The sequence below is a fragment of the Citrus clementina genome, unplaced genomic scaffold (genome assembly GCF_000493195.1).
Source record: "Citrus clementina cultivar Clemenules unplaced genomic scaffold, Citrus_clementina_v1.0 scaffold_5, whole genome shotgun sequence".
Taxonomy (NCBI): Eukaryota; Viridiplantae; Streptophyta; class Magnoliopsida; order Sapindales; family Rutaceae; genus Citrus; species Citrus x clementina.
The window spans coordinates 41,221,672-41,249,510 of record NW_006262201.1 but is presented as its reverse complement, the minus strand read 5'-3'; the positions used below and the strand labels follow the sequence as shown (position 1 = coordinate 41,249,510).

At 32.9% G+C, this 27,839-nt stretch overlaps 3 protein-coding genes across 4 annotated transcripts; 1 reads left to right on the top strand and 2 right to left on the bottom strand.

Annotated features, from left to right (window-relative positions):
• Window positions 1-2,103: 2,103 nt before the first annotated feature.
• LOC18042679 (heavy metal-associated isoprenylated plant protein 43) lies at window positions 2,104-2,918 on the bottom strand. The gene is made up of 2 exons (XM_006434977.2): window positions 2,846-2,918; window positions 2,104-2,619 (listed from the first exon to the last, which is right to left on the bottom strand). The coding sequence occupies exons 1-2, from the start codon at window positions 2,852-2,854 to the stop codon at window positions 2,290-2,292; spliced, it is 339 nt and encodes a 112-aa protein (XP_006435040.1). The 5' UTR covers window positions 2,855-2,918; the 3' UTR covers window positions 2,104-2,289.
• Window positions 2,919-4,000: 1,082 nt separating this feature from the next.
• On the bottom strand, window positions 4,001-8,048 carry LOC18042590 (inositol-pentakisphosphate 2-kinase). 2 transcript variants are annotated; one of them, XR_002905576.1, is made up of 9 exons: window positions 7,903-8,048; window positions 7,682-7,803; window positions 7,298-7,519; window positions 6,797-6,944; window positions 6,553-6,593; window positions 6,299-6,409; window positions 5,550-6,146; window positions 5,051-5,232; window positions 4,001-4,714 (listed from the first exon to the last, which is right to left on the bottom strand). XR_002905576.1 is itself a non-coding variant. In XM_006434975.2 (8 exons), the coding sequence occupies exons 2-8, from the start codon at window positions 7,781-7,783 to the stop codon at window positions 5,125-5,127; spliced, it is 1,329 nt and encodes a 442-aa protein (XP_006435038.1). In that variant the 5' UTR covers window positions 7,784-7,803; window positions 7,903-8,048; the 3' UTR covers window positions 4,001-5,124. The 2 variants fall into 2 exon arrangements, 1 of the variants encoding a protein (XP_006435038.1); XM_006434975.2 differs by having other exon boundaries at window positions 4,001-5,232.
• A 7,568-nt stretch (window positions 8,049-15,616) lies between these two features.
• LOC112098217 (jasmonate O-methyltransferase-like) lies at window positions 15,617-23,019 on the top strand. Its single transcript, XM_024183867.1, has 5 exons — window positions 15,617-15,730; window positions 19,285-19,443; window positions 19,565-19,969; window positions 22,088-22,363; window positions 22,500-23,019. The coding sequence occupies exons 1-5, from the start codon at window positions 15,617-15,619 to the stop codon at window positions 22,863-22,865; spliced, it is 1,320 nt and encodes a 439-aa protein (XP_024039635.1). The 3' UTR covers window positions 22,866-23,019.
• Window positions 23,020-27,839: the final 4,820 nt, after the last annotated feature.

Here is a 27,839-nt window from a genome sequence, read left to right as displayed (position 1 = left end):
TAGGAATGAGTTAAAGCTAAAAAGGCATGTGAATAAGAATCGGTGTCAAATGTTCACAGTCAACTTAGCTGTCATTAACTTTTCGCACATCTTTCTCTTAATATATCTGCGGCCCCCCGAAGAGAGAGCGAAATCAAACCTAAAATTGCCAAATAGCACGTCTGTATCCTGTCTAACGTCTAATGCCTGCATCCACTTTTGTAGCTTTCAAGTTAATGCAGCAAAACCAGCCAAAACTGAGATGAACAACACAATTTCGGCCCCCCCTTCACGCACACTTGCTGCCAATTGGCCCAAATTGATTGCAATTTTGCTGGGTTTCAACCTGCCCAATTGGTGCACGTGACACGTGTTTCTCACACATGGGGTGGAGCCGATACCTGTCATATTAATTACTTATCAATGAATTTGATGGTCTGTTTTGTATGGCACGTGCGGAGTATACAAAAGAGGGATTAATCTCTTCTTTGAAGCTTGAGCATGTTACATGAATAACGATCACTAAATACAGCATAAAAAAGTTACAAGCCAACACTATATATACAACCACCAAATTAAATCACAAAGAAACAAACCCAAGAAAAAGGAAAAAAAAAATTGCAGGAGTTATTCCCTGTTTGCTTGTACAGATGCAACAGGGACGTAGTCAAAAATTTAATTCAAGTGAAGCAAGTTCAAAATATAAGGATTATATATATATATATTTCAAATGAGACTGCCATTATCACGATCAAGAGCCCAAGCAAATCCACTTTTTGGCACAGCAACAATAATATCTTTCCAAGTTCCATTAACATGAGGGTTAGGGCCAGGAGGGCAACCAGGGGTTGAAAGATTGAAACATTTAGCCGCCAATTTAATGGTACCATTGGATCTTGCCCGTGTCCACGTCCAATGCCAGGAGTGAATCTGAATGATTCTCAAGCTCTACACATTCATTAGTAGGACTAGTGGATACTGTTTGATTATTTTGTTTTTCCTGGCATTCTGTCACGTGTGAGGAGCCCAGTATAAGTTGCCAGTGGCAATGTAAATGTGATTTCTGCGGGTATCAATTGATGGGCTCCTTACCCAGATTGCTGCTCCAGCGTATGCTCCTCTCTTGCCTTTGTTATCAGGCAGCATGTAAGTTTGCCGCAAGACTGCATCAGATTTGACATCTAATTTCAAGAGGCGGCCGCACAAAGTGCATCATTCTTCAATGCTTAGGCCTTCTTCTAGAGATGATGTACCAACATAGAAACTCCTTGAATGAATAGTTTACTACTAAAATAAATAGTTTAATATTTAAGATAAATGATAAATTTGTCTAAAGAAAAAAATTATAATTCATTTTCTTATCAAATTTTATATCAAACCAAACAATAAAATTTAATTTCACTATTCTTCTCCATTCCTCTCCATTCCACTCTTTTTCTCTCCATCCTTTTAATCAAACCAAACATGACCTTAGTGTCTATGTACATAAAATGTGTTCATCATTGAATGATCGAACTTATTATGGCGGAGAAAAAATGGTAATAGCATTCCTGGAGTGGAGAGAGGAAAGCTGTCTAAAAACGCGCTCAAAGTCAAGATGTGACCTGCTCAATCCTCTCCCAAGTCTTTTTCCTCCTTTAAAAAGTTCAATTGAGCTCTTATGAAATTGATTCATCAACACGATAGACGCGTCGATTAATCCACCGTCTTAATCACTTGTCCGAAATCAGGATGCGATTTTACATTAATGATGAAGGTCACTCTTTGCAATTACCAGTTCAATTAGAAGAAATACTTAATAGCGTATGCCCCAGCAACCCCACTAGTCCGGTGATACGATTTGCATAAAATGCCAATTTCTTACGAACGTGCCAACACACAGACCTCAAATCTGGTTTCAGGATAAATCATCTGTTAACAGTTTTATCAATTGTTGCTCCAGCTTCTAATGCAGAATACAAGTCAAGGAGTACCAGTTTTCGTACACAACACAAGTCTAGGAGTATCAGTTTTCGCACTGAATAAAAATTACGGGGGCAGCAATTAGATTCATGCACTACTATGACGCAGCTCACAGATCACGAATTATACATCTGCTGATCCAAGTCAGAGAAGAAACCTGCTGTTTATTACAGCATCTGCTGCCTTCGTTCTTATTTAGCAGGAATTCATTTGTATTAACAGGAAATGGAGCCAAGACAACAGAGTACAGCATACATATTTGCTTAACATTTATAAGATTGCTCGAAATGCATGAAATGGAACAGAACTAATCAATACAGAGAGAGTCGTGAAACATAGGTCAATCAGTTACAGGATGGCACAGTAACTGTAGTAATCTTCTCCAACAACGTACCAAACATCACATCTTTGACAAGCCTTTGGTGCAACAGGTACGAGTACACCTTGCTTTTCTTCTTTCTTCTCTTCCTTGGGGGGCCCAATACTCTCAATTGCTGCTGACTTCCTGAATTCTCTAACCTTTTTAATGATCTTCACTGGATCAGCGTCACCAATTACCGTCACTGTGTTCTTTGACGGGTCAATGACAATAGAAGTTATGCCTTCTAGCTTGGCAATTAACTTCATCACTTTCTGCCTGCACTTTAAGCAGAGTAATTTGACTGACACAATTGTTTTCTGCACCAGAAAAAAAAGAAAAAAGAAAAAGAAAAAGAGATTCATCAGTACTGTCTCTGAACTCAAGACCATTTAAATTCTCCTGCATCAAATGACTAGTAAAAGTAATGCAGAGTGTTGTCAGTGAGAGGAAAGTGATCAGAACTACATTAAATTTACAAAATACAAAACATCACATGGACAGGAAGTGATCAGAACTATAAGAGTTACAAAGTAGTGGTGGAACCTTTGCCATGATTATGTTCAGAAAATACAGCTACTAAAATCATATAAAAGTGCGGAGGCAATATATGATTATGTCCGAGTCGCTATATATAAATTATTTATCTCATTCAACTTCTTAGCTTATTTAATTGAAATATTGGGCAACCTATTCCTTGCATTTCCGGGTACAAGTTTGGTTGAAGACTTAATGGAGTGACAGTGTTAAGTGCAGACAAAGTAAATGCCAGTCAGAAGGTTCTTGATTGTATCACCTATTACCCAAAACAAGCATTCAATGCAGAATTTATAAATGAATACACTCAATTAGTAGAAATTTTAAAATACCTCGTATGTATTATAATTAATTGATGCACGCATGATATGTGTAGTCAAATTTAATATAACCACTAATTATATGATGATTTTTCAAAATAAATACACACATATCATAATATTATTTATTTATTATATAACTGACATAACATTTCTGATGCATTCTAAAAATTTTCCTCAACTAAACCAGGAGCCATATTAAACATATAACAGTCACTTAGAACGATGTCAAATTAGTAAGCGCCGACTGATTCTAGAATTCACAAACAAGAATATATGGTGCCTAGGCTAGCATGCATTCAAGTAAATTTGCCCCACCTCTGAACATATTAAATTCATTTTTGGCTGCACCCAACCACCCCCACCCCCACCAACAGAGACCTTTAACGAGTCAGGAACTCATTATCGAGCAAGTGGTACAGCTGAGTCGCGGCCACACCTCACAATTGTTCAACCAGGCTGATCAAAACACCCACACTGATCAACCATGAAGTACACAAAGCCTTTCATATCAGCCACAACTCCCTAGTCTAAAAGCATGATCCTTCTCGGGCTTTAAGTGATGCTGCAGTATAATTTGTTCCTAAAAGGTAAAACTTGTTTTATTTACTCAAAAATGAAAAACAGCTTATCATTAGTCACATTCGTCATCATAAATAATTGTTTGAAAAACAATATGGACTGCATTACTAAACTATTACTGAACATAATTCCTATATATATATATATTACTGAACATGAAAACGGAAGTCGAGCACTCTACTTCAGATACTAAGCCATATCGAAAATTTTAATACTGAGTTGCTAAGTAGATAAAATGGATTTCCATATATAAGGGATGTGTTACAATAAACTGAGACCATCAATTCAAATGTTTTAAATGGCCTCATCACCAGGATGTGCAAGAAAAGCCAGGATTTCCATCCTTTTCTATTGGTTAATCCACCACAATCAATTCTGCTCGCTGGCCCTTTTAGTTTTCGGGACCTTCTGACTTAAAGTTCAAAAATGATGCGGGAAGCAAATTTGTTCTCAATGTCTAATCATTTGACACTTTTAAAGTCTTAAAACATCACAACGGAAAGTCGCCTTTATTTTCCTTTCTCTGTTTTTCTCCTTTGGCTTTGCGTTTAATAGGTAAGACAGAAATACAGATGGTACAATGTAGCTTAGTACAGTGAAGTCCAATAGCAGTTTGCGTAGCTATACAACAAGAGTATTCCCAAAGCAGCAAGGCCACTACATGAATTTTGGTCATCATACGGTAGCAATACTCCTCACTGATCACTTTACACCACACTGCAGTTAATTGAATTCTAGCTGTGTGAATTAATAAGCCACATGGAATTCAGATGAAACAGCACCAAATAGTTGGCATATTGCTTTCCTTATTGGCCCCAAAAACTCTGTCCTGTCACTTTCTACCCTTCTTCCTCATTAAACCCCCATCATAATGAAATGAGGTTGAAAAAATGAGTCAATCTCCAAAGGAAACAAATTGGCACATAAGTAAAGCAGCAAGCCGCATCTATGCCTATACAATTAAAAACGCAAACTCCTGCACTCAAAAATGGATAAATCATGCTAATCTCCCATTTCACTTGCCTCCTGAAAAAGTGCTAAGAACCAACCAATAAGGTGGACAAACTAAAATCAAATACATTTATCTAGCACTGATTCAAGTTTCAAAATTTTCTAGTGCCACAGAGAAGGAGAGGGAATGAGAAATGGAAATCGCCAATAACTATTGTACATGTCGAAGGAAACAATAATTTTGCATGAGAAGAAAGAGGTAAGAAACACAAAGTTGAATTCTATCAGTAGGCATAAATACTCTTATAAGCATCATAACAACAATTTGTGGATTAACATGTATCAAACTACCAGTGCTTACCAGTGCTGTTTTTCAGAAAAAAAGTATCTTCCAATATCTCAATGTGTATTTTTGTCAGTATTTGTGGGTATATACTACCTACTCTTTAACATCTGAATGTAACAGCTTGATATCTTCTTGTCTTTTGCATAGTGCTCCTCCATTTTCTTGAAAGGTTTCAAATCCAGGTCAACGAAGTATGCCTAGGAAATTGCAAATTTAACAAGATGTCACAACCATATGAGAAAGTTCAGATCTAAGTAGAATGAAGCAAAACCCAGATAAACAGGAAGGAGTTCATTTTGCACAAACTACTGAATCTCTTATATTTTGCACAAGTTTCAATTCCGAACACTTTCTTTAACAGCTCCATTTTTTCTTCTTTTTTTTTCATAAAAAGAGGAAAGAGTATAAAAGGATGGATTAGTGGATTTTAAATTCAGATACAAACATCTCTCAGGGGGTCAATACCACCAACAAAAAATAAAACTGAAATGCTTAAATGTAAAGGGCCATTTACCTTGTAATCAAAAACTTGGTTCGTTGACTCTAGGTAAATGCTATTGTAAGATCCTGAAAACTCATTGCTCTTTGGTCTAAAACAGATCATCAAACTACAATCCTTTGCAGTTGCAGCTATCAAATAGTCCTTCACAATCTTCAAGCTTTCATTCATAGGAATTGAATGCAACGAGGTGCACAGGTGTGATGCTTTCTCTTCATCTAATTCTCTACATACCCTGCAGGGCTGAGAAATTATGTTATAATATGCATGAATTGCACCTTCAATGTCAAAATTATCGAGCTTCTGAACTTCAAGAAGCCGATCCAGAATTCCTGCTTGATGAACTGTCTCAGCAACAAGCTGTATAAAACTATCCGTACGCAGGCCATTATCTGCTTTAATAGTACACTTGAGCGCATCTTCAAATGCTTCTCCAAATGCAAAACTATTACCGCACATGCCACCGCCCAAACTCCCAAATATGAGAGAACCATTCAAGAATACGCGTAAATTGTTCTGAGGATTGGTATACAAAGCCTTGATAGCTTTACATATTCTTTCCTTGGACCCAGAAAAAAGGTCCAGTGGATCATATTCACTTCTCTCTGATATCTGCAATGTGATTTCAGTTAGATTGAGATATGGACTGGGGCTTGCATTGAGCGTCATCATTTATGAAGATTTAAGTGATACAACTACATACAGGAGCAGCTTGTAATAACTTAAAACTGAAAACAAATACATAGTCATGGGAAGAAAATGACCTCCTGTTCGCTCAACTTCAGGGCTTGATGCAGTTGAAAACGAGTTACGCTCCTTTTAATGGCATTTTCTTCAGCTATGAATCTTGAAATTGGGAGAAATCCACATTTGGGCTAGATACCGAAGCAAATATGTAATAAAATATCAGTTAAAATAATATTATGAAGTTTAAAGAAAAAGATATATTTCCTCAGAACAACATAGAAGAACACTGTGAGAACAGATATAGAATAAATGCACAGTTTCTGGAACAGACCTTTATTTCAACAGCTAGGCAGGGCTCCTCTCCAAGAATACCTGAGGAAAGAAGAAAAATTAGCTGGCAGTCTGATGTTTTAACCAAACTATGGTCAAATCACATATTCGGCTTCCTTCACTTGCTAATAGTGATGCTTAGAAGAAGGAAATATGCAGCAGAATATTTCTAAGTGCATACAGGAAAATGAAATATATATTAACAGAAGGTTCTCATTTAAAATAGATGTCTGGAGAGCAATTACCCTGAGGGAAGAGCGTATGATCAGACATGAGAAGCACAGAATCACAAGGTATCTTAATGTCAGCAGCATCAACTCGCCAAGCAGGACGCTGGCCTGTAACATTCTTCTGAACAGACTCAAGGAACTCCCGGGTCACACGGACACACATCTGCCAAATTCAATAAACAGAGAGGACATAAACTATAATCAGAACAACATTTTGCAGTCATCAAGCAGAACATCAAATATTTGCTGCAAAACTTTCATATAGATGACTAACAAACAGAATAAGTGTTGATGATCACACAGAGAGGGTTAGCTAAACTAAGTAAATCTATCACTTAATAACACAACTTTTTATCCCTATTTATTCTCCCATTCAAGGTTACAACAAAACAACAGATGCAAACTATCTCACTCATACAACCTGATGCAGCAAGATACAATTGGAGGAGTGAAAATACACTTTCCATTCTGGTCACCAGAATTTAAAAAGCTAATGTAGTAAGTAAAGAAACATACTCCAGCATCAATGTACTTGGGCCCTAACAATGGGCTCATGATCTTCTCCACATACATTTGCTCCATGGTCTCTTTGCTGGAAGAGGAAAGTAGCTCTTGATTGTCTCCCCACAAAAGCTGCTCATGCTTTCCAAAGACCGAGCCACCATTCACACACTGCGCCAACGACTCTTCCGGTTTGCCGTTCCTCCACGCCTTTGGTATTCGTAACACTTTCCCAACCTTACCCAAAAAATGTTGCAATTAATAAGGTCTAGTTTATGAATAATCTCCTCTTAGTCGCTCCACTAAACAATTTTTTTTTTCTCTTTTTATGGTTACGAGAAAACAAATTTCGATTTTTTAGAAAATGAACGGAATGGAATTAAAGTTTGGAGATCGTACGAAAGCGGGAGAGGATCCGGCGTAAGCGAGAACAAGATTAGCGGCACCTTCACCTCGGTATATCCAGTCGGCAGCGTCATTTTGGTCCAAAACGACATCCATAATTGTTTAGTGACCCCGATCTGCCTCATAATCAGAATTAAGTCTAGCATCTAACTCTTAATCGCGATAAGGTTCCATGTAAACAAAATGGCGTTAGCAGTAGAAATTTGAAACATCACCTGAATGAATCGGCGAGTTCACTTCTGCTACGAGGGAGCTACAGTTAACAGTTTCGCAACGACTTCTGCACTTTCTTTGAAGTTCGTTAAATTGACCTGTTGTTGGCTTCTCTTTGAAGACCAATTGACTTACTGCTGTCTCTTAAAACGAGTTTTCGCTATTTGTTGTTATTAATGCGCCAGTTTTATCTCGCTAACCCCACTTCTGTCATTTTAATTTGGAATATCTAAAATACCCATCAAAATAATTTAAATTTTTAAATTTTTAAATTTTATTCTCTCTCCTCTCTCTCGTTCTCCCCCCACTTTCCTTCATTTTCTCTCTCGCCAATAATAACACCAACACGAACAATTTGACAACTTAACAAACCTCCTCCATAGTTTCCAAATTTGCTAATGGCGTTCACTTCATTCGATTTGGATTTTAAACGCAAATTTTTATTCTCTGTTTCAATCATGGAAGGAGCTTGAACTGGCGAGACATGGATTGAAGCTGTTCCAAGCAAAATCCGTCGTCATTTACGCCATGTTTGGATGCTTATCCATCTCTGTTTTGATTTTATTACAATTTACTAGTTACATATATGTTATTCAGTTTAATGGGATGTTGAGAAATAAAATGATGGGAAAATCCCAAGTTTTATTGTCATGAAAATTACTCACGATCAAAATCAATAGCATTTTGGCGACTAGGGCTTCAGTGACTAGAGGTTGGGAGCTGTTGAGATTTGGGGGAAAAATAAATAAGGGCAGTTTTGAAAATAAATAGAGATAATTGAGGAGTAGGACTGTTGAGATAGACTAATAAGGGGATTAAAAATCATGAATCAAAATTGTGCACTTTCAGTGCTATTCAATCCTGTTGTTTGGATGGGCATATAGAGACATCCATCCTCCGTAAAGGGTATTTGGATGAACATGTACTTAATAGAATAAAAAAATATAATAATATAAGTCTCATGTATATATATCTTATTGTAAATATCAGTGTAACGATCTGCTGTCATAGCAGTTGTATATATCTCTGTGTAATACAGTAACCTGAGGCTTAATCAGTTTCAAAAAAAAAAAAAAACCCTGTTATTTTCTCTCATTAAACCCCTTCTTCTAAATTTCAAAATTACCTTTTTTCCTTAAAAAGCTATTGGTTTTTATTTCATTTTCTCTGTCTATTAAAATCTCAAAATAAATAAATAAAATGATCTCCTGTCTAATGGTCTATTTGTCCCAATTCTCAAACAAAAATGATCATTCCACATAACAAAGCCTCAACTTAAGTCAACTTTAGTAGTCAAAGTCAAATAAGTGAATGGACCAGATTGAGCACCCAAAAAGGGGAAAAAAAAAGAAGGAAAGAAAGAAAGAGAATTAGGGAGAGCTTAGAACAATTATCCACAATTACTAAAAGTATTTACGGCATGGAAGGAGAGCTTAGGTGATTAATTATAAATTACCCCATTGAATGGGCGGAATAAAGAAAACGAGGGGAAAATAACACCACCCCTAAATTTGGATGCTTAAATTCCTGAAAATTTCAGCCCAATTGTTATTCTTTAAATTGACATCAAACTAGTCCAAGACGAATCATCAAACAAATCTTATCCATATCTTTTTGTTTTTTGGTTTAAAAGAACACCACAAAAAATAGCTGTATTACCCACCGGACATTTTGAAGATGCAATATACCATTGAAAATAATTGTTTTTTTACAAAGATATTGATAAGCCGTCGAATAAATATGGAAAATATCATATGTTTTCTAAGGCAAAACTGCCTTTGATGATAGAGAAATTTTGTTTGTCGGAAATGGAATGTCGAGCCCAAGATTACTCTAAAATTTGTAAAGTTAGATTTAGGCCCAAATTTGTTTAAAAGTTTTATGCATAAAGTACTTTTTTCATGTTATTTGTGCAATCTGAAGATAGTTTTCTCTCTCTCATGTCCTAAGTTACTCTTATGAAATTTCAATTGATATAATTACTCTCATGTTGCGCTTATGGATGCTTCCTCTACCGTCCTAATTTTAATTAAATTTTACTCGATCCTTAGATTTTGACTCGCAATGGTGTGTGATTAATATGTACTCATCTTATTTTGTATTTCATTAACTATTAGTTCAACTGAAGGTAACAAATGAACCTGTATTTGATTTCTAAGGATTATTTCCAAAGGTAATTAACGACATTTCCGAGGACAACGCTGTCGAAAAATATTTTTTTTCTTCAATCGTTCATAAGAAATTATATTTTTCTGATATGACTTAATATGACGATAGTTGACAACGTGGTTACTTCGGAAATAAATTTTTTTTTTAGTGTATATGTTTATTTCTGAATGATCCTTTTTGTTGTAGTCGAAGATTATAAAAACTTAACAAGATAGAGATAGATAAGTAGAATTAGTGCTTTTACTTTAAAAATCATGAATAATAGTAATATGCGATACCCAATTAAGAAATTCTAACCACAAGAAGTCAATAAGATGTCCCCAGCATCAAGCTATTTACAAGAATGGAACTAAGAAGAATAACACGTTTAGCTAAGCAAAAGCGAACAATATGATGGGCGAACAATATGATGAGAGTTGCTATTACAGCATATTCTAATGGTGGACCATAATCAAGCCGAAACATAATCATTTTCCCCCACTCTCTCTGCAAATTATGCATGTCTTTTCCTTTACCATTCGACGTGATTTTAGCCAAATTTGAAGTTCAATGCTTTGTGAATAAAGGTCCAATCCCGACATATCGTAACTTCAAATAGGGACGATTTTAAAAGGAATGTTATTTTAATAACAAATTCTTTTATTTATTATGGGAATGAGTAAATCAACTACAAATACAATCAACTTCCTAGTTCCTAGTCATTTGTATTTGACCTTTTACAGATGGCAAAATCTAGTAAACTGCGATACATATAAATCAACCACAAATAGAATCAACTTCCTAGTTCCTACTCACTAAAACAATTCATTTAACCATGCATATGAAAGAGAGTGAGGTGAAATAGTGTATCTCTTCATTGATATAACTGAATAATAATTTAAAATACATTTTTTGAATAGTTCGTTGGAATGTCTTTCTCAAACCTTTTCGACGTGTGGATTTAAAAATTAGACAGAGAACAATTACTTGGCACAAATTCTCTTAGTTGAAGTAGTACAAGTACTGAAGACAGATGGGGACGAGCGACCCCTACTCAGTTCAAAACCTTTTTAACAAAATCTTTATGATAATGACTAACAACGAGCCAACACTTAGCAAAGAACCCACTTTGACCATTTAAGTGAGAGAAAATGTTCGGTGGGATGAGCATAACACTGTATCTACATTTTTATTCAATAACTGAAAATAAATTATATGTTTTTAGTGAAAAATAGCTTTCCTTATACTTTTCCTACATTGGGACATTGGGACTAGGGACGGCAACGGGCGAGATATATAGGGGTTGGATTTTAACCCCACTAATGAAAAATAATATGCACATCACTAATAAACTCCACTTTTAAGTCCACCAATGAAAAATTTTTAGGTAACTTTGTGAATAATTCAAATTTTAAGGACATTCGTTGTTGAGGTTATACCACATCGGTTGTGAAAAGGGTTGTGGTGAGTTTATGAGTGCAAGGAAAAGCATCACCCCTTGAGCTAATTTTTGGAATTGAGAGTAAGACCACCTAACACTGGTATCAAAACACAGGTTCAACAACAATCTTGGCCCAACTATCCAATAAGGAGAATCGATGTTTGTGCTTCTGATGCAAACCCGATGCGTGACGTGAAGATTGTTAAGGTTATCCCACATTAGTTGTGGAAGGGGCTAGTGATGAGTTTATAAATATGGAAAAAAAAAAAGTCTCATCCCTTGAGTAAAGATGGTAAAAATCCACATAGGGACGAGGGTCCTAGAGGATTCTTCTCATTCAAGGAGGGTACGAGGATGATTTAACATGTAATTTCTTATTCAAGGAATGGACGAAGATTTTTTTTTAATTCAGGTAAATGATATGTACAGACTAGAATCCCTATCCCCTCCCTACTTCCTCTTTTTAATTTTACATTTTGAATTATTTTTCTAAAATTATTATTGAATAAATAATAAAATTTATATCGTCATATATTAAATATTTGTGTAGATAACAAATACCAAAATATTTATATAAATTATATATATATATGTTAATATAAAGACTTTAATGTAATTTAGACTTAATCACAGCCCAGAGCTCACAACTCCACTAGCCCACAGCCCTCAAATTAAACCCTAAGCCACTCTATTAGAGTCTCAATCATCATTTCCAAATTAATCGCAATGCAGCTAGCACCCAACTTCTCATTATCTCATCATAGCCACGTCGTACATCGCATTGTCAGCCAGTAGCCCAGCTCATGATGTTCGTCACACCATAGTCGATGGTTAAGAGGTATCATTGCTCATAAATAGTATTCATATCAATATTATATAAAAATCATATTATTTAAATTTCTTTTAAAAGCATTATTTGAATATTATATATACCAAAAGCTTGGTGAAGTAAAATAAAATTAAGACTCATTCATAATCATTCTCATTTTATTTTAGATAATTTTAGGTTAATAGAAGCAAGGATGTAAGTGCTACACCACAATTAGTGATGTCATCCATTCTCAATTTTTTAATATTTTCACTTATGAGTTACATTGCTTTTATTATTTTTATTATTTTATATTTAAAACCTGAGGTTCTCTCTCAATTTGTCACTTTCCCCTATGAAGAACAAGAGAAGCAGGAGGCGCAAGGAGTTATTAAAAATATTAATTTAATATCTATATCCATTTCATTTATTTCATTATTGATATAAAAGTAATCTCTTTTTTGTTGTTGTAAGATTATGAAGATTGACAAAGATAACTATTTTAATAATTTGTATTTTGTAGTGTGATTTTTGTAATAGATTGATATTAAGGTAAGATATATTATCAAACTTTATATTTATTTAATTTTTTTATATGATTAAATCATGTTCAAAAATAAAAAAATATATATATCAGTTATTTAGGGATCAAGGACACTCGGGATCCCATGTTATTATTCTGGGATCCACATCCCTCCCTTAAGTAATTCTGATGGGAAAGGGAGGAGATAGAGACATATACAAAGTATCGAGGATGAGTATGGAGATATCAGTCCCCTTCTCTCCCCTTCCTAGTACCATCCCTATCTTTAAGCTAGTTTTAAGATCCATCTAATGTTGATAGAAATGGTAAGATCCTCTATGGGTTTAGAGCCCCATTGGGCCCCACCATAAATGAAGTGAATTTTAAATAATTTTTGGAAAACGAGATTGGGAATAAAGAAAAAATAATCCTTAAATTCTTAATAGGGTGATGTTTGGTTTTATACTTCTCACCCCCTCCCACCCCAATCCCCATTATATATGAATGTTTTTTACTGTTCAATAATTTTTGTTTTATTAATTACAATGTTGGTTAATAAATTTTATTTTTATTTTTACCTAATAAAATAAATTATAACTAAAAGAAAACCTTACATTGTAATTCTTATTCAACTCTAAAATATTATTATGTTTTATTTTCTCTCTTAAGATACTACTCTCTTCGAACACTTTTTAGTTTTAATATTATTTCAAGATATTATTTTAACCTTTTGGAGTTTTTAAAAATAATTTAAATATTTTTTAATATGATAATAATTTTATTTAAGTCTCTACTTTTTAATTTACTGAAATCATTTATCTGTATTTACTATAGAATAAGTAAATGGGGAATAGGGTGGGGATGAGGAAATCATTTCCCACATGGTGGTTCCCATACCATCCCATTAAATTTATAAGAGGATGAGGTGAGGAATGGAGACGAAATTTTTAGTAGGGTAGGGAATGAGGTAGGCCTCCCCACCCCTACCCCACTCTATTGCCATTTCTGAACATGGATGACCCACAAGTCCAAAGTCTAAAAAGTTTGTTAACTGTGTAATTATTACTAAACATTGGACTTGGATGAAATTAGGCAACAACGTACAAAAAGAAAAGCAAGAAAAGGAAGTGGAAACGACTTTAAGCAATTTTGTGAGAGCAAAAAATGAAAGATATGAGAAGAAGATAATGGCCAAAATATTTGATTTTAGGGGCTAAGGTATGTCAATCTTTGATTCGATAATCAAAGGTGAATTTAATTTAATTTTTTCCTAAAATTTGGAGGGTAAGTTTCCGACATTTTCCTATACATTTCTACTAATCTTAATTTTTATTACATTCTCTTTTAGATTGATAGTTTGATAAATCCATTTGATGGGAATAACATATACAAGACTGTTATTGTGAACTAAGATTGATGAGATTCTTAGGTCCCGTTTGGTATCATTTTAGAGGCCCTGTTTTCATTTTCCTTTTCTAAATTTAAGTTAGTACGCGTTTGGTGGCTCGATTTCAAAAATCAAATGATAAAACAAATAATTTGAGATTCACTTTTATAACTGTGAAAGTGAGAACGTGTTTAACATGTTCTCGCCATATTTCAAAACTAAACTAAAAAATAGATTAAAAAACAAACTCCAGCGACTCTCACTTCATCCTTATCTCTTCGGGCTTGTCTCTTCAACTCTCTCTCCCGATCTACTCACAGCGTTTACTCTCTCGGTGTGCTTTATCTCTTCGACTCTCTCTCGCGATCTACTCACAGTGGTTACTCTCTCTTGTTGTGCCCAAAACGGCTGTTGTACTGGCCGCCGCCGCTGCTTCATTGGGCCACTGTTATTGCTCCATCTCCGCCACCGTCGCTGCTCCGTCTCGACTGCCTCGACTGCTACTGCTCTGTCAGCTCCGTCTCTACTATTGTGAGTAGCTGATTTTTTTATTTTATTTGAGTAAATGCCCGCAAAACACCGTCACCGTACTTCGTCTTTGCTGCCTGCACGCTAAACCTGTTCAGCTTTGCCGTATAAATTTAGGCTGCAGCCTCCGGACTCCATTGACGAATCCTTCATTGGAGCTTCATCACACAATTGTAGCAGAGTATCAAGGTAAATTATTAATTTTTTTTAATTAGATTTTGAATTATTTTAGTCATGGTGATTTGGGTTTTGGATTATTTTATATCTCATTTGGGTTGGGTTTACCTAATTTACATGATAGCTTTAATCTCGGTGGACATATATCATCATCATATACGTTGGAATTTTTCAATTATTCTATCAGAAGAGAAAGCTATGCAAATATGTTATTGAATTTTGGTGGCATTCTTGGTTGATTTTGAAATGTTAGCTAGCCTTTTGGCTGTACACAGATTGTCTAAACTTCATGTTTTCTTTGCATTTATAATGTCCTGCTGTGAAATTGAATGATGTAAAGGGTGCTGAAACTTTCCACTTTGTTATACTTAAATCAGTGTCCTTTGATTTAAAGACTTGGTCAAGTGTGTTGCTAAATTTTGGAGACAAGAATATGCCAGTGGTTTCTTAAGTAAAATAGAGAAAGTAATTAAAGCTTGTTAATTATCAAGATTTATATAATTAAATCTCTATTTTCTAATATTTAGGCTTCGTGTTTGGTATTTCAGAAACAAGTATTGAAGCAAATTGAAGAGACTGAACTATTCAAACCGAAGATTTGTAAAAGCCGATGCTTGTGAAATTTGCTTGGGAAACTGAAGTTAGATGAAACTTGCTGCAAGGAGCCAGACGTGACATTTGTAAAAGCTGATGATCCAAAGCCTATGACATTGGTTTCATGGAAAGTAAAAGCTGGTGGCATTGATCAAGGAATTGACATTTTGCTAGTTCCTTTGTCTCCAACAAATCAACTTGAGAAATTTGCTGCATTCAAGGATGTAAATGGTGTTAAGAATTTACTGTCTGTTATTTAGCTAGCCTTTTGATTGGGGAGCATGCATTTATAACTTAACAATGATATTTTGCAATAGTATTTGGGAACGTGGATGTATATACTTAGGTTATTTCACACAATCCACATTTTATGTGATTATATTGCAACTATTATATCACTTTATTATTTTGTGACTATGTTTTAGCAAATAGAAATGTGTACACTTTTATGCTATTATCCGAAGATGACTTTCAATGAGTTTTGTACGTTTGAACTATTTCTTTATGTCGTGATATTTTTTAAGAGGTTATTTGGATAAATTATTAGCTTGAATTTTTATTTTAGAAGGGAAAATTGCTACAAAAAATAAATGTTATGTTGCCAAAAATTTTAAACTTTGCTTAATTTACGTGTATTCAATGAAGAATAATGATAATTTTTTTCACATTTTTAGTAAATAAATTGATGTAAAAATTCTTAAATTCTTTTATATTTTCTTTTTTTAAGTACTAATAAATATTGTTTTCTAAATATATAATTTAAATTAATCACCAAAACTATTTAATACAGTGTTATGTAGTGAAATACCAAACATAATATAACTAAAAACATAATATAATTAAAAATTAATATTGGGAATTCGAAGGCATTTTTAAACGATGTTAAAAATTTGATTAAATTATTTTTTTGTATTTGTGTGTATTAGCTAAATAATTATTTTATGACTATAAATATAATGTAAATGATTAGTAAAAATTGTTTTTGAAAAAAACATTACCAAACACATATTATCTATTTTTATCATTTTTAATTGTGTCTACCAAACGCATATTACTGTTTTCAGTTTTAAAATATAGGATACAGAAAATGATACCAAACACATATTTAAATTCAAAATACAGCAATTGCAAAACATCATTTTCATTTTCGTTTTTATTCTCAGAAAATACAAATTTAAAAACAATACCAAACATGCCCTTAATGTTGTGGGCCTTTAGTATTATTTAGAGAAGAGTTTGTACTATAATCTCATTATTACACAGTGAAAGATAATATTGAACTATAGTCTATATTTTTTTATTTGGATTTTTCACGTAATCTATGTGTCTCCTATGGTTTATTGTCTTGGATTGTATTGGTTTATTTTCTTCTTATTTGTTTGTAGTACATATAGAGGAAAAGAGTTATTTTTCACTTGACTTGTAACTGCTTGTGTGGGTTCAGTTCTCAATAGAGTGGTATCAGAGCACATGTTCAATCTTAGGCAAACAATCTAATAAGGAAAACGAGTGTCTATGCTTCTAACACAAAACCCCATATATAAAGTGGAGATTATTGGAGTTATTTCATGTCGGTTGTGGAAGGGGTTGGGAATAAGTTTATAAGTGTGAAGAAAACCTCACTCCTTGAGCTAGCTTTTGGAGTTAGGAGAAACACAAGACTACCTGGCACCTATTAAAATGTTCTTGTGTGGGATTAACAGTGGTACACCTACACATTCAGAAAAATCAATTACACCCCTTACTTTTTCATCAATTTAGTAAAACAATACAATTTTTATTTCATTTTCATATATGTCCCTAACTCAATTACTCTTATGTTTTCATCAATTTATGATAACAATAGACTTTTTATTTTATTTACAAATATGTCCCTAATTCAATTATATTATTTTCAATTGACATTAGTGACTTATTTTATAAAATGATTAAATTATACATTTATTGAATAGATTAAAAATATTAGGGAGCTAAAATTTTATTACTGCTTTAATTTATTTTTAAAAAAATTCTAGTAAGAAAAAGTCAATGTAATATAACGTTATATTAACTACATAAAAAATTTTTATGTGAATTTTTAGATTTTATTTATTAGTTATATTAACTAAGAGGACAAGTTAGAAAATATAATTTGAGTATTTTAAGGAGCATTTGATAGAATAATCATCAATATCTAATTTTTTAAAGAGAGTCAGAGTGTCTCACAAAAAAACAACTACACTTGAATACTTTTTTGTTGAATTGAGTTTAGTTTATTGTTGAAACTTTTGACTAATAATACTTTTATAATTTGAAAGGATGAATAAATTTTAATTGTTTAATTTATTAAGTCTGATAATTTAGTACTGCACTTCAAACATAAGAGTTTTACTGCGATTTTTAATTGATTGTAATTACATGTATTGATATATTTTAATTTGAAATTATTAATTAATTTTTAATATTTATATAATTACATGTTATTATAGGTTGTACTGTCTCATTCTATAATTGAAAATTAGTGTTTTCATATTTGAATTGCCTTTTGTTTTCTACTTTTTTTATAATTATTTTTGTCTATAGTACATATTTAAAGGGATAAAGTTCTTGGTGTTCCTCTTCATTTAATGTATTTCTTTTTACTTACAAATTTTTATATTTACTTCAAAATATAAATTTTTAAAATTTAATTTAAAGTAATATTAAGTCTTGGGTCTGCCCTAGCCGACAGCCAATTAAATTTTTTGACTTCTTGATCGTTTTTCCTAGGCGCATTTGCCAACTTTCCTTAAATATTTCAAGCAAGAAGGTCTTTGGTATATATCACATAATATTCAGATAATGCTTTTCAAAATACATGATGTATACTAATTTCATTTAGCAGGGGAACCATCAATGTCTTGATTGATAATTTGAAGTCTCTGATAAGCGACCAGTCTCGCATGAAACGTGAGGATACAACAATTGTAATAATACTGTTTTGTTTTTCTTTTTAAATTGATTTCAAAAGGCCACGTGTGAGCACTAACCAAGGACACGTATATACGAGCATTCTATTTTTTTGACGTTTTCGGACCACGTGTAAAAGTCTCAAGCTGTCGCTGATGATCATGTTTTCTTACCAAAGTGTAACTTAAACCGGTGAACCCAATCGGCTCAGAAGCATGAAAAACGTGATAGTGGATACAATCACCATACGGGGAAGACCATTATATTAACTTCGGGAAAATCTATATATATATATAAGATAAAGAACAAGAATTACTGCTAGTACTTTTAACCTTAGGGAATTGGCATGCAGATAGAAAGGAACTGATTCAAGCTTAATAAAGAGTTCCACTATCCTTATTGGCCAGCACAGTTCCGCACATGTCTATTCTCTTCGGACAATTAACGATTTTTTGCCTTGTCGCTTTCATTGATTTGAGGCTTGGTCCCCAAAAAAAAAGTTATTAATTATAGGAAAATAATTTAGTGAAGATTAGTATTCACCGTATGGTGAGTATTTAAACACATATATTAAATTTTGTATTTTTTTATGAATATATAATATTTAAATTGTGAATTAATCAAATAATATTTTATAGCACTTTAACTCACCAAAAGGTGAGCAATGCCGTCTATTAAATCATTACTCATTTCTTATACCCACGTGATTTAACACGTTGTTTGGTTCTATTAAATCATTACTCATTTCTTATACCCACGTGATTTAGCACGTTGTTTGGTTTCTTACACGGATCATTTGATACGTAAGAAGCCAAAGTACTGATTGTTTGTATCATGGTCTTATAAATAGAGCATAAACACATACGCATTCTCATTCTCAACTCTTCATTGGCAATACTGCCGAGAAATAGAGAGAAATTTAAAGGGGAAAAATGTGGAAGTAGTGAAAGTACTTCACATGAATAAAGGAGATGGTGAAACCAGCTATGCAAAAAATTCCACCGTTCAGGTTTGTTAATTCCATGTTACAAAATTTCATTTTAATGCTTATTATATTGTTCTTAATTAATTTCCTCATGGATACTACAATATATAACCCATGCAGTTGATTCAATTAATTACGTATGTAGAGCAAGATTATATCAACAGTGAACCCGGCGATTGAAGAAGCTATACTAGGAATCCTATGCGAAAAAGTCCCAGAGAGCATTGGGATTGCAGACCTAGGTTGTTCATCTGGACCCAACTCCTTGCTTGTGATCTCTGAGATAATGGACATCATACATGCCAGATGTCGCAATCTAGGTCGTCCATCGCCGGAGTTTAGGGTTTCTTTGAATGATCTTCCTGGCAATGACTTCAACTCCGTATTTGAGACATTGCCAGCGTTCTTCAAGAAGCAAAAACAAGAGAAGGGCATTGGATTCGGACGTTGCTACGTATCGGCCGTGGTTGGTTCCTTTTACGACAGACTGTTTCCTGACAAGAGTCTCCACTTTGTGCATTCTTCTTCAAGCCTCCACTGGCTCTCCCAGGTTAGTATGTAGTGACTGTAGTGAGTATAGCGTAGGGACACATATACAAATGTGTGACTGTGATTACTTAAACAGTTTCTTTATTTCCAAGTCAAGGCATAAACAAACCGCTCCTGGTGGAGAATAAGAATCTATCCAGTGGTGTTATTTTCCACTCAACTTGCATCCACTGCATGCTTAATGACTCTGAAACCTTGAACATGCATATTTTATCTATATATCCAATTTTTGGAACTCCTTTGCAAAGGTCATGCTCAGTTACCCAAGTATTTCTTATTTTATTTTAATACTGGAACAGAGGTATTCTGTAACGAAGGGATAATAAACAAATGGTAGATAATTCCTGGTCCAAGCATTTAATTTTTACTTTTTATTTTAGGATATTATTATCTTTCCACCAAATTTTTTAATAATTATTTTTTTCGCTTAATGTTTCAATCTTTATCATTTACAATCAAATTGTTGACTCTGTTAAGAAATTACTAATGTCACAAAAATATTTTAAGAATTTTAATATATCAAGACAAAAGTATTTTATTATCTACAATTTTATTAGTTAATTATTTTAGATTCATAAGATTATCAATTCATAAGAGTACTCTCCCTTTGTGTATAACTAATTTTGTGTTTTTTTTTAGTTGTACTTACACAACTTAGGACTAAATTAAGCTTTTACTACAATTTCTATTAAAAATTATATTATTTTTAATATTTTAGTAGTAAAATGATAATAATTGAAATATTAAGTGAGAAAATGATTGTTATAATTTTTTAGTAATAAAGTGATATATCAAGAAAAATTAAGTGCTAAAGTATTAATATCCCAAATACCCTTTTTATCATTAATAAAAAAATCAGTATAGGAATGGTAAAATTCTCTATAGGTTTGAGGTCCCATGGAACTCCACCCCAAATATAGTAAATTTTGAATAAAATTTAGGGAATGAGGTGGGGAATGTGGATTTTACCGTTGTTTCATAATTTTACCGTTGTTTCAATAAACTAGCTGCTATCGTTGTTTCAATAAACTCACAATTCCAGCAATGAAATCTTGACACTTACTCTATCGCACTTGATATCGTGCACGACGACACACATAAGAGACATAACTAGCTGCTACCACCGGCCCTTTGATGTAAACTTTCTGGCTTTAATGCAATTTCAATCACTTTCGTTATACTGTTGTTAGTTTAAATATGCTTTTCAACATTAATAATACGTGATACCCATTAATTTTCCATTGCCAAATTAAATGATCGTTTGCTATTTCAATAGCATAACTACCAATTTAACTAAGTTTGTACATTTTCAAGAACAAGAACTTTATTTAGTGATATTTATTACTATTGCAAATATATTATTTTATTTTACTTTTACAGAGTGATAATATTTAAATGTTAGTTGAGCCGGGGTGTATCCAATGAGTATCAAACCAGATCGGATCGAAATAGACAACGATCCACCGGTAAAATCGGGAGTAAAGAAATTAATATTGAAAAAAAAAGATTGTTATGATTTCTTTAATTTGAAAATAATTTTCTTTTTCTTTTTACTTTATATAAATGAAATATAACTGATAGAAAACTCTATAATATAACTTTTATTCAACCCTAAAACATTGTTATGATTTCTTTTCTATCTTAAAATACTGCTCTCTTCAACTATTTTTTAATTTTGATATCATTTCAAGATACTGTTTAATATATTTAGAGATTTTTTAAAATAATTTAAATACTTTTATAATATTATAATGATTTTATTTAAATATTTAATTTTTAATTTATTGAAATCAGGTATCTATATTTATTAGAAAGAAAAATGAATAGGAAATGAGGTGGAGATAAGGAAATCATTCCTCATGTGGTGATTTCCATTCCCCACCCTACTAAATTTATTAGAAAAGAGGTAAAAATTTTAATGGAGTGTGGAATAAGATATGCCTTCCCGAATTTAGAGCGTCGGTGCATGGTAGGTGAAAAGTGTGGCTAGGAAAAGTTGAAAGTAAAAATAGTCAGATTTTTGGAGAAATCAAGATTAGAAACGTATGTAGGGAACTAGATTGTACTTTGATTAATTTGAACAATTAATGAAAGTAATCTGAATGAAAATTATGTACAGGTACCCCCCGTTCTAGAGAGCAATGCTATCCCAGCGGCTCTGAATAAGGGAAAAATCTACATATCAAAGAGTAGCCCACAGTGCGTGTTGGATGCCTACTCGGTGCAATTCCAAAATAATTTTTCGATGTTTCTGAGATCACGAGCAGCAGAAATGGTTGCTGGAGGCCGCATGGTCTTATCGTTCCTGGGCAGGAGATCCATTGATCCTACTACCGAAGAAAGTTGCTACCACTGGGAGCTCTTAGCACAAGCACTTATGAGCATGGTTACTGAGGTACTATCAATGATTTAATTTCTTCCATGTGTTTATCTTCTGGCCCCCCTCCCTCTCTACATATATATTTATATGCACCTAATTATAATATCCAAAATTTCCATTGTACAAAATACAAATAATATTTGGCATGCAGGGTTTGATTGAAGAGGAAAAGCTTGATTCGTTCAATGCTCCTTATTACGCTCCATGTCCTGAAGAGCTAAAGATGGAGATACAAAAGGAAGGCTCATTCATCATTGATCTCCTTGACCATTTTGAAATTGACTGGGATGGGGGTGTTGAAGAACTCACCAGCACAATGTCACTGCCTCTAGCAAGAGGACAGCGAGTGGCTAAGACAATAAGAGCCGTAGTGGAATCCATGTTTGAACTTCATTTTGGGAGGGGCATAATGGACCTTCTATTTACAAGATATGCTGAGATAGTGGACGGTTACTTGTCTAAGAACAGCGCCAATTACATTAATTTGGTCGTTTCGATTATCAAAAAGGATAACTAATCTAAGCATAAATAAAGAGCATTAAATTATTGTGTACTCCTTCAACTGTGATCCGCATGCAAGTTCACGTGTTGCTGCCTCTGTTTTTATTGTACTACATTCGGATTATATTTTAAATTACTATTTTCCTTTCTACCAGATATTAATTCCGAAATCTAACTCACACAAATATATATATATGAGAAAATATATATTCCTATAAAATTTAGAGAAATCAAGGCCCCTAGAAGGCTTGAATCCACTCCTGAGAAACAAGGCCTAGTACTCGCATTATATTTAATTAGTTTCTTAATAAGTTCGTTTCATATTCATATTTATATCAAGATTAACTAATTATAAAATAAGGTGGCTGGTACTTAGAACTCAATGCCTACAATGAAATGGAAATAATTTTTTTTTTTTTTTTAAAAAGGCCACTAGAAGTTTCTATTTTTTGTATACAAGTTTGTCCGCAGATAATAAGACAAGCTTAGGTAGGCAGTTGTTGTAGAAACTCCGTGTAATATTCATAGATCCTAATACAAATTCTATGAAGCAGGAAAAGAAGAAGGCAGAAAATTCAGATTTATGAATTAATATGTATGCCAAAGAACCCGTTATTCCGAGAATCAGACTTCAATTATACCTAAAAATTTAATGAAAGCATTAGACAGATTTATAAGATATTTGCCAAATAATTCTGTCTCTAGCCACATCACCACTAATTGATAAATACAATTTTAGGAATAAACTAAGTAATATTAAGTGTGAGCATTTGGTTTGGGTTAACCCGAATCGAACTTAAAATAAATTTTTTGTTCATTTCAGTTTAGGTTAAACTTTTGAACCTTATCAGTTTCAAATCTCCAAAATGATTGGATTGTATTTTGGTTCAAGTTCTTGATCAATTTAACTTAAAAAAAATAACACAAAAATTTAAACATACAAACAGTCAAACCTATTCCCAAAATTCCATATTAACAAAATCAAAACTCAAAAAATAAAGAGAATAAAAATCAAAACATAATGCCTAATGGTCCTAATCCCCAAAATTCAAAATTGACATTTGACAAAATTCAAAATTGAGAGTAAAGGGAGCCTATATTGTTAGGAAATTGAGATTCTTCCCAAGGTCACTCCAAGTAATTTGTCAGGCAACATATTAATAGAAAAATTAATTGGAGAGTACACCAATCACACTAATAGAAAAATTAATTGGAGAGTACATCAATCACACAAAATAAAATTTACGTAAAAAACTCTAAATCCGGATAAAAACCACGATCATTACCAAAAGACAACCAGGTAAAAAATATTCACTACATGAAAACTACATGTTTAAGAATATTTCTCTCCATTTTCAATCACCAAATGCTTTCAATTTTTTGGGGATGCCAATCTCTCAAATGAGAGCTTCCTTTTGTGGGCAAAATTTTGCCCAAAAATTCCAATATTGTGGGCATAAAAAATAAAATAATGCGGCTTCCTTTTTCTTCTTTAACAATTATGTCTAGATCCACATTTGTGGCTTCTTTGATAGTCACCAGCCAGCATCTTTGAGACTTTTTCTTTTAATCACATTTTCAATAATTTTCACCATGATTTTTTTTTTAAAAAAATCATAACTATTGCTACAAGGCACTGTCTTCAACTACAATCATAATTATCAAAAACATTAATTGTAATAATATGGGAGTTTATGAGATTAATGAGATTGTGTCAATAGTTCAAGAGCTAACGACTAATATTAGCGCAGCTCAAGCCCAAACATTGTTTGATCTGACTTGGGCCGTTGGGCGAGGGCCGTGAAGGCTGGAATTGAGAAGTGTGGCTGTTGCATAAACAGCGCAATAGACAGCGTACCATGCATCACATTAAAGAGTAATGCTTTTCACACCCCCTTAATATCTTGACAAAACCCTATTTTTAATTTTTTTATTCTAGATTATAATAAAATTTAATTAAAACTGTAGTGTAATTTTTTTGTCCTTTTTTTTTGCAATTTTCATCAAGAAAGAGTTCTAAATATAAAGAATGCCGTTTTGTAAAAATTTTAAAGGAGTGTTAGAGGGGGAAAAAAAAAAAGCTACAACGAGACAAAAAAAAAAAATCATCTGTTATAATTTTGAAATTTTTTTTGGGATATCATTATTATGTAAAAATAGCATTTTCATACTGGTTTTCATGGATAAAGTTTGTATAGATGATACTATTATTATTAGGGAAATTATCAGTTATATACCATTAAATGACACCAGTATCAAACATACTATAACAATTTTCAAGTGTATCACTCATATACCCTAAGTTGACAAAACACTTATGCCGTCCACTAATCCGTTAACTGACGTTTGCGAGCGCTGACATCATAAGGGTAATCTAATCTTTTTAAAAAATGACATGTCATCCCATTTACTTAGTAAAAAATGACATGTCATATGATATATTTTGATAAAAATGACATGTCATCCCGTTTATCGGATAATTGTTAATAATTGCTCAAAAAAAAATTACTTTACAATTGAATCTACTTCTCCAAAATTTAACCTAAATTATTGAAGATCTACTCCTCCAAGATCAAACTTGAATTTTTTATGGTATAATATGTATAATTGTAAATAATATGTTGTTAATAATTTTTTATGGTATAAGATGAATATTTTTTATGGATAATTGTTAATAATATGTACCATTAATAATTCATATTTTTTTAATAAAAAATGTATTGTTAATAACAAAATAATAAAAAAATTGTGTATTGAAAATTTACATTAATTTTCAAGGTAAATTTATTTATTTGACCTCATTTTGAGTTTAAAGGGTAAAATAATCATTTTGCTCAAATTCTGTTAAGTTATTAATGGTAGTAAACGAAAAAGTGGACGCCAGAACTCTTTTGTCAATTTAAGGTATACGAGTTATATAAGCGAAGTGTTGTAACACGTTTGATACTGGTGTCATTTAAGGGTATATGGCTGATAATTTTCCTTATTATTATAATAAATAAAATTGAAAGCATGGTTTTTTAATCAAATAACGAAAAAGGATTTTGGCATGATCGAGATTAGAAAAGGGCAGAATATCAGGAGTTTTCTGTGTGTGCTTAGATTATTGGGCTGTTCGAGGTTGGAGTTAGGCAGGATTTTACCTAATTCATACCTGTCAATTTATTGAGTTCGGTCTGCATTGCTTTTAATGACGTACCCATAAGCTAAGGTCAAAATTAAAGCAGTCCGGTTTAGCAAGTTCCTAACTGATCTGTTATAATTTCTTGTTAAATCATATACATAATAATTTAAATTTTTTTAAAAATACTAGTGTTAAGTATGATGTGGTATTCATCTTTTGGATAATACATGTTAATTAATTAATTATATATGTATAGCTTTGTTTGATCATATAATTGTTTGAGTCCACAACGGAAGCATCCTTACAATTAATATTAATCCGTCCACCGATGCCCGTCTACATAAATTAATAATATATGAAGTATTTTTCTGTCTGCCAAGAAATCCAAAAACAAAGAATCAACTATTATCGCGGAATGTGGACACACACATCAATAGGCAAACGACAACACGTACCACAAATTCTCGCTTCTCGCACAGTGCATCTTCTATTTTAAATAAGCCAATATTAGTAATACACAATTTTTAAATATTAATTGTCATGCTGTGTCAAGAAATATTTTCGTAACCCAGTGGTCACCCTTCCTCCACAAAGAATAAAAGCAGCTCAATGACACGTTGGTGCCGTGCGGTTGGACCTTGCAAATTTGCGTGCAGTAATTGCAAACAATTAGAGACTTACTAAACCAATGGATATGATTGCCGTTGTAGCACGGTTCAAATATCTATTTATATGATAAAGAGAAAACTAATAATTCTTTTTTTTTTTCAGGGAGAAAATTATTTCTATTTTAGAGAGAGTATAGAATTAATCCCTACAGTTACAGAAAGAAAACTGTTACCACTGGGTTACGAGGCTCAGTGTGCAAACATTGTCTAGTTTTATCTTAACAAAATTCGCTGCCATATGCCGACCCCTTGCCTTGAGCTTCAAACTTTTAGTAGCAGATGGCACAACAACCACCCCAGAAAAGAATTAAATCTCACATCTTATACCAGTCTCATAATTTTGCATAATGTAGTAGAAGTTAGGTATCTGCCTGACACCACATTTTTTCCATTTCATTTTATTAAGTTCGTCAAAATTCCTTATCCTCATTGGCCTTTTCTACTTTTTGTATATATTGCTGCAGCAGGTTCTCATTATTTGTTGGGCGATCGAGTGTAATCATTAGATTAGCTTTGCTTTTATTTGAATCGATACTCATTGGTGACATAATCTAATATAACTCTTGTGCTTGATCGAGAGCTCATTGTGCTGAATTGAAAAGAGGAAGGAAGCCAGCAGACAAGACACATCAGCAATGCCACGTCAACAATGCTGAGTCGGCCAATTCTATTAAGCAGTGATGAAAGTAGTTAGTTAGTATCAGTTAGTCATTTACTGGTTTGATTGGTTAATTTTTTATGTAAATGCAAAATTAGTTAGTCGTAGCTCTTACTAATCATCATGTATATATATAAAGTCTGTTATGAGACAATTACGATTGAATGAATTGAAAAATAGATATAGAATGTTCATCAATTTTCTCTGAGTAGTTTCTCAGCAACCAAACAACCAAATTCAACTCAATTGCAGTTTCTTTTCATATGTTAATGAGAAAAATCATATCTTTAAATATGGTATAAAAGTTAAATATTAAAGGAAGCTCCGCTTGACTGCTTCTGCATCATCAGCTTCACCATCACAATGCTGGCATCCTTTTCCCCGTTCAACTTGTCTTAAAATTATAGAAAAAGTTGCTCAAGCTTCCGGCCGTGACACTACTAAATAGTGCCTGTCCTGTCTAATTAAGTCATTCCACAGATATACATTAAATATCTTGACACTAAAAATTAAAAAAACATTAAAAGACTCCACGTACGA

Excerpts from the sequence above, each read along its gene's own strand:
- LOC18042590 (XM_006434975.2), bottom strand. The coding sequence starts at position 7,783 with ATGGATGTCGTTTTGGACCAAAATGACGCTGCCGACTGGATATACCGA. Across the intron at positions 7,520-7,681 it reads CCGGATCCTCTCCCGCTTTC|GTTGGGAAAGTGTTACGAAT; the intron begins GTACGATCTCCA and ends TTTTTGGGTAAG. Across the intron at positions 6,147-6,298 it reads TGAAGTTGAGCGAACAGGAG|ATATCAGAGAGAAGTGAATA; the intron begins GTCATTTTCTTC and ends ATCACATTGCAG.
- LOC112098217 (XM_024183867.1), top strand. The coding sequence starts at position 15,617 with ATGACATTGGTTTCATGGAAAGTAAAAGCTGGTGGCATTGATCAAGGA. Across the intron at positions 15,731-19,284 it reads AATTTGCTGCATTCAAGGAT|AGCATAAACACATACGCATT; the intron begins GTAAATGGTGTT and ends TCTTATAAATAG. Across the intron at positions 19,970-22,087 it reads GCCTCCACTGGCTCTCCCAG|GTACCCCCCGTTCTAGAGAG; the intron begins GTTAGTATGTAG and ends AATTATGTACAG.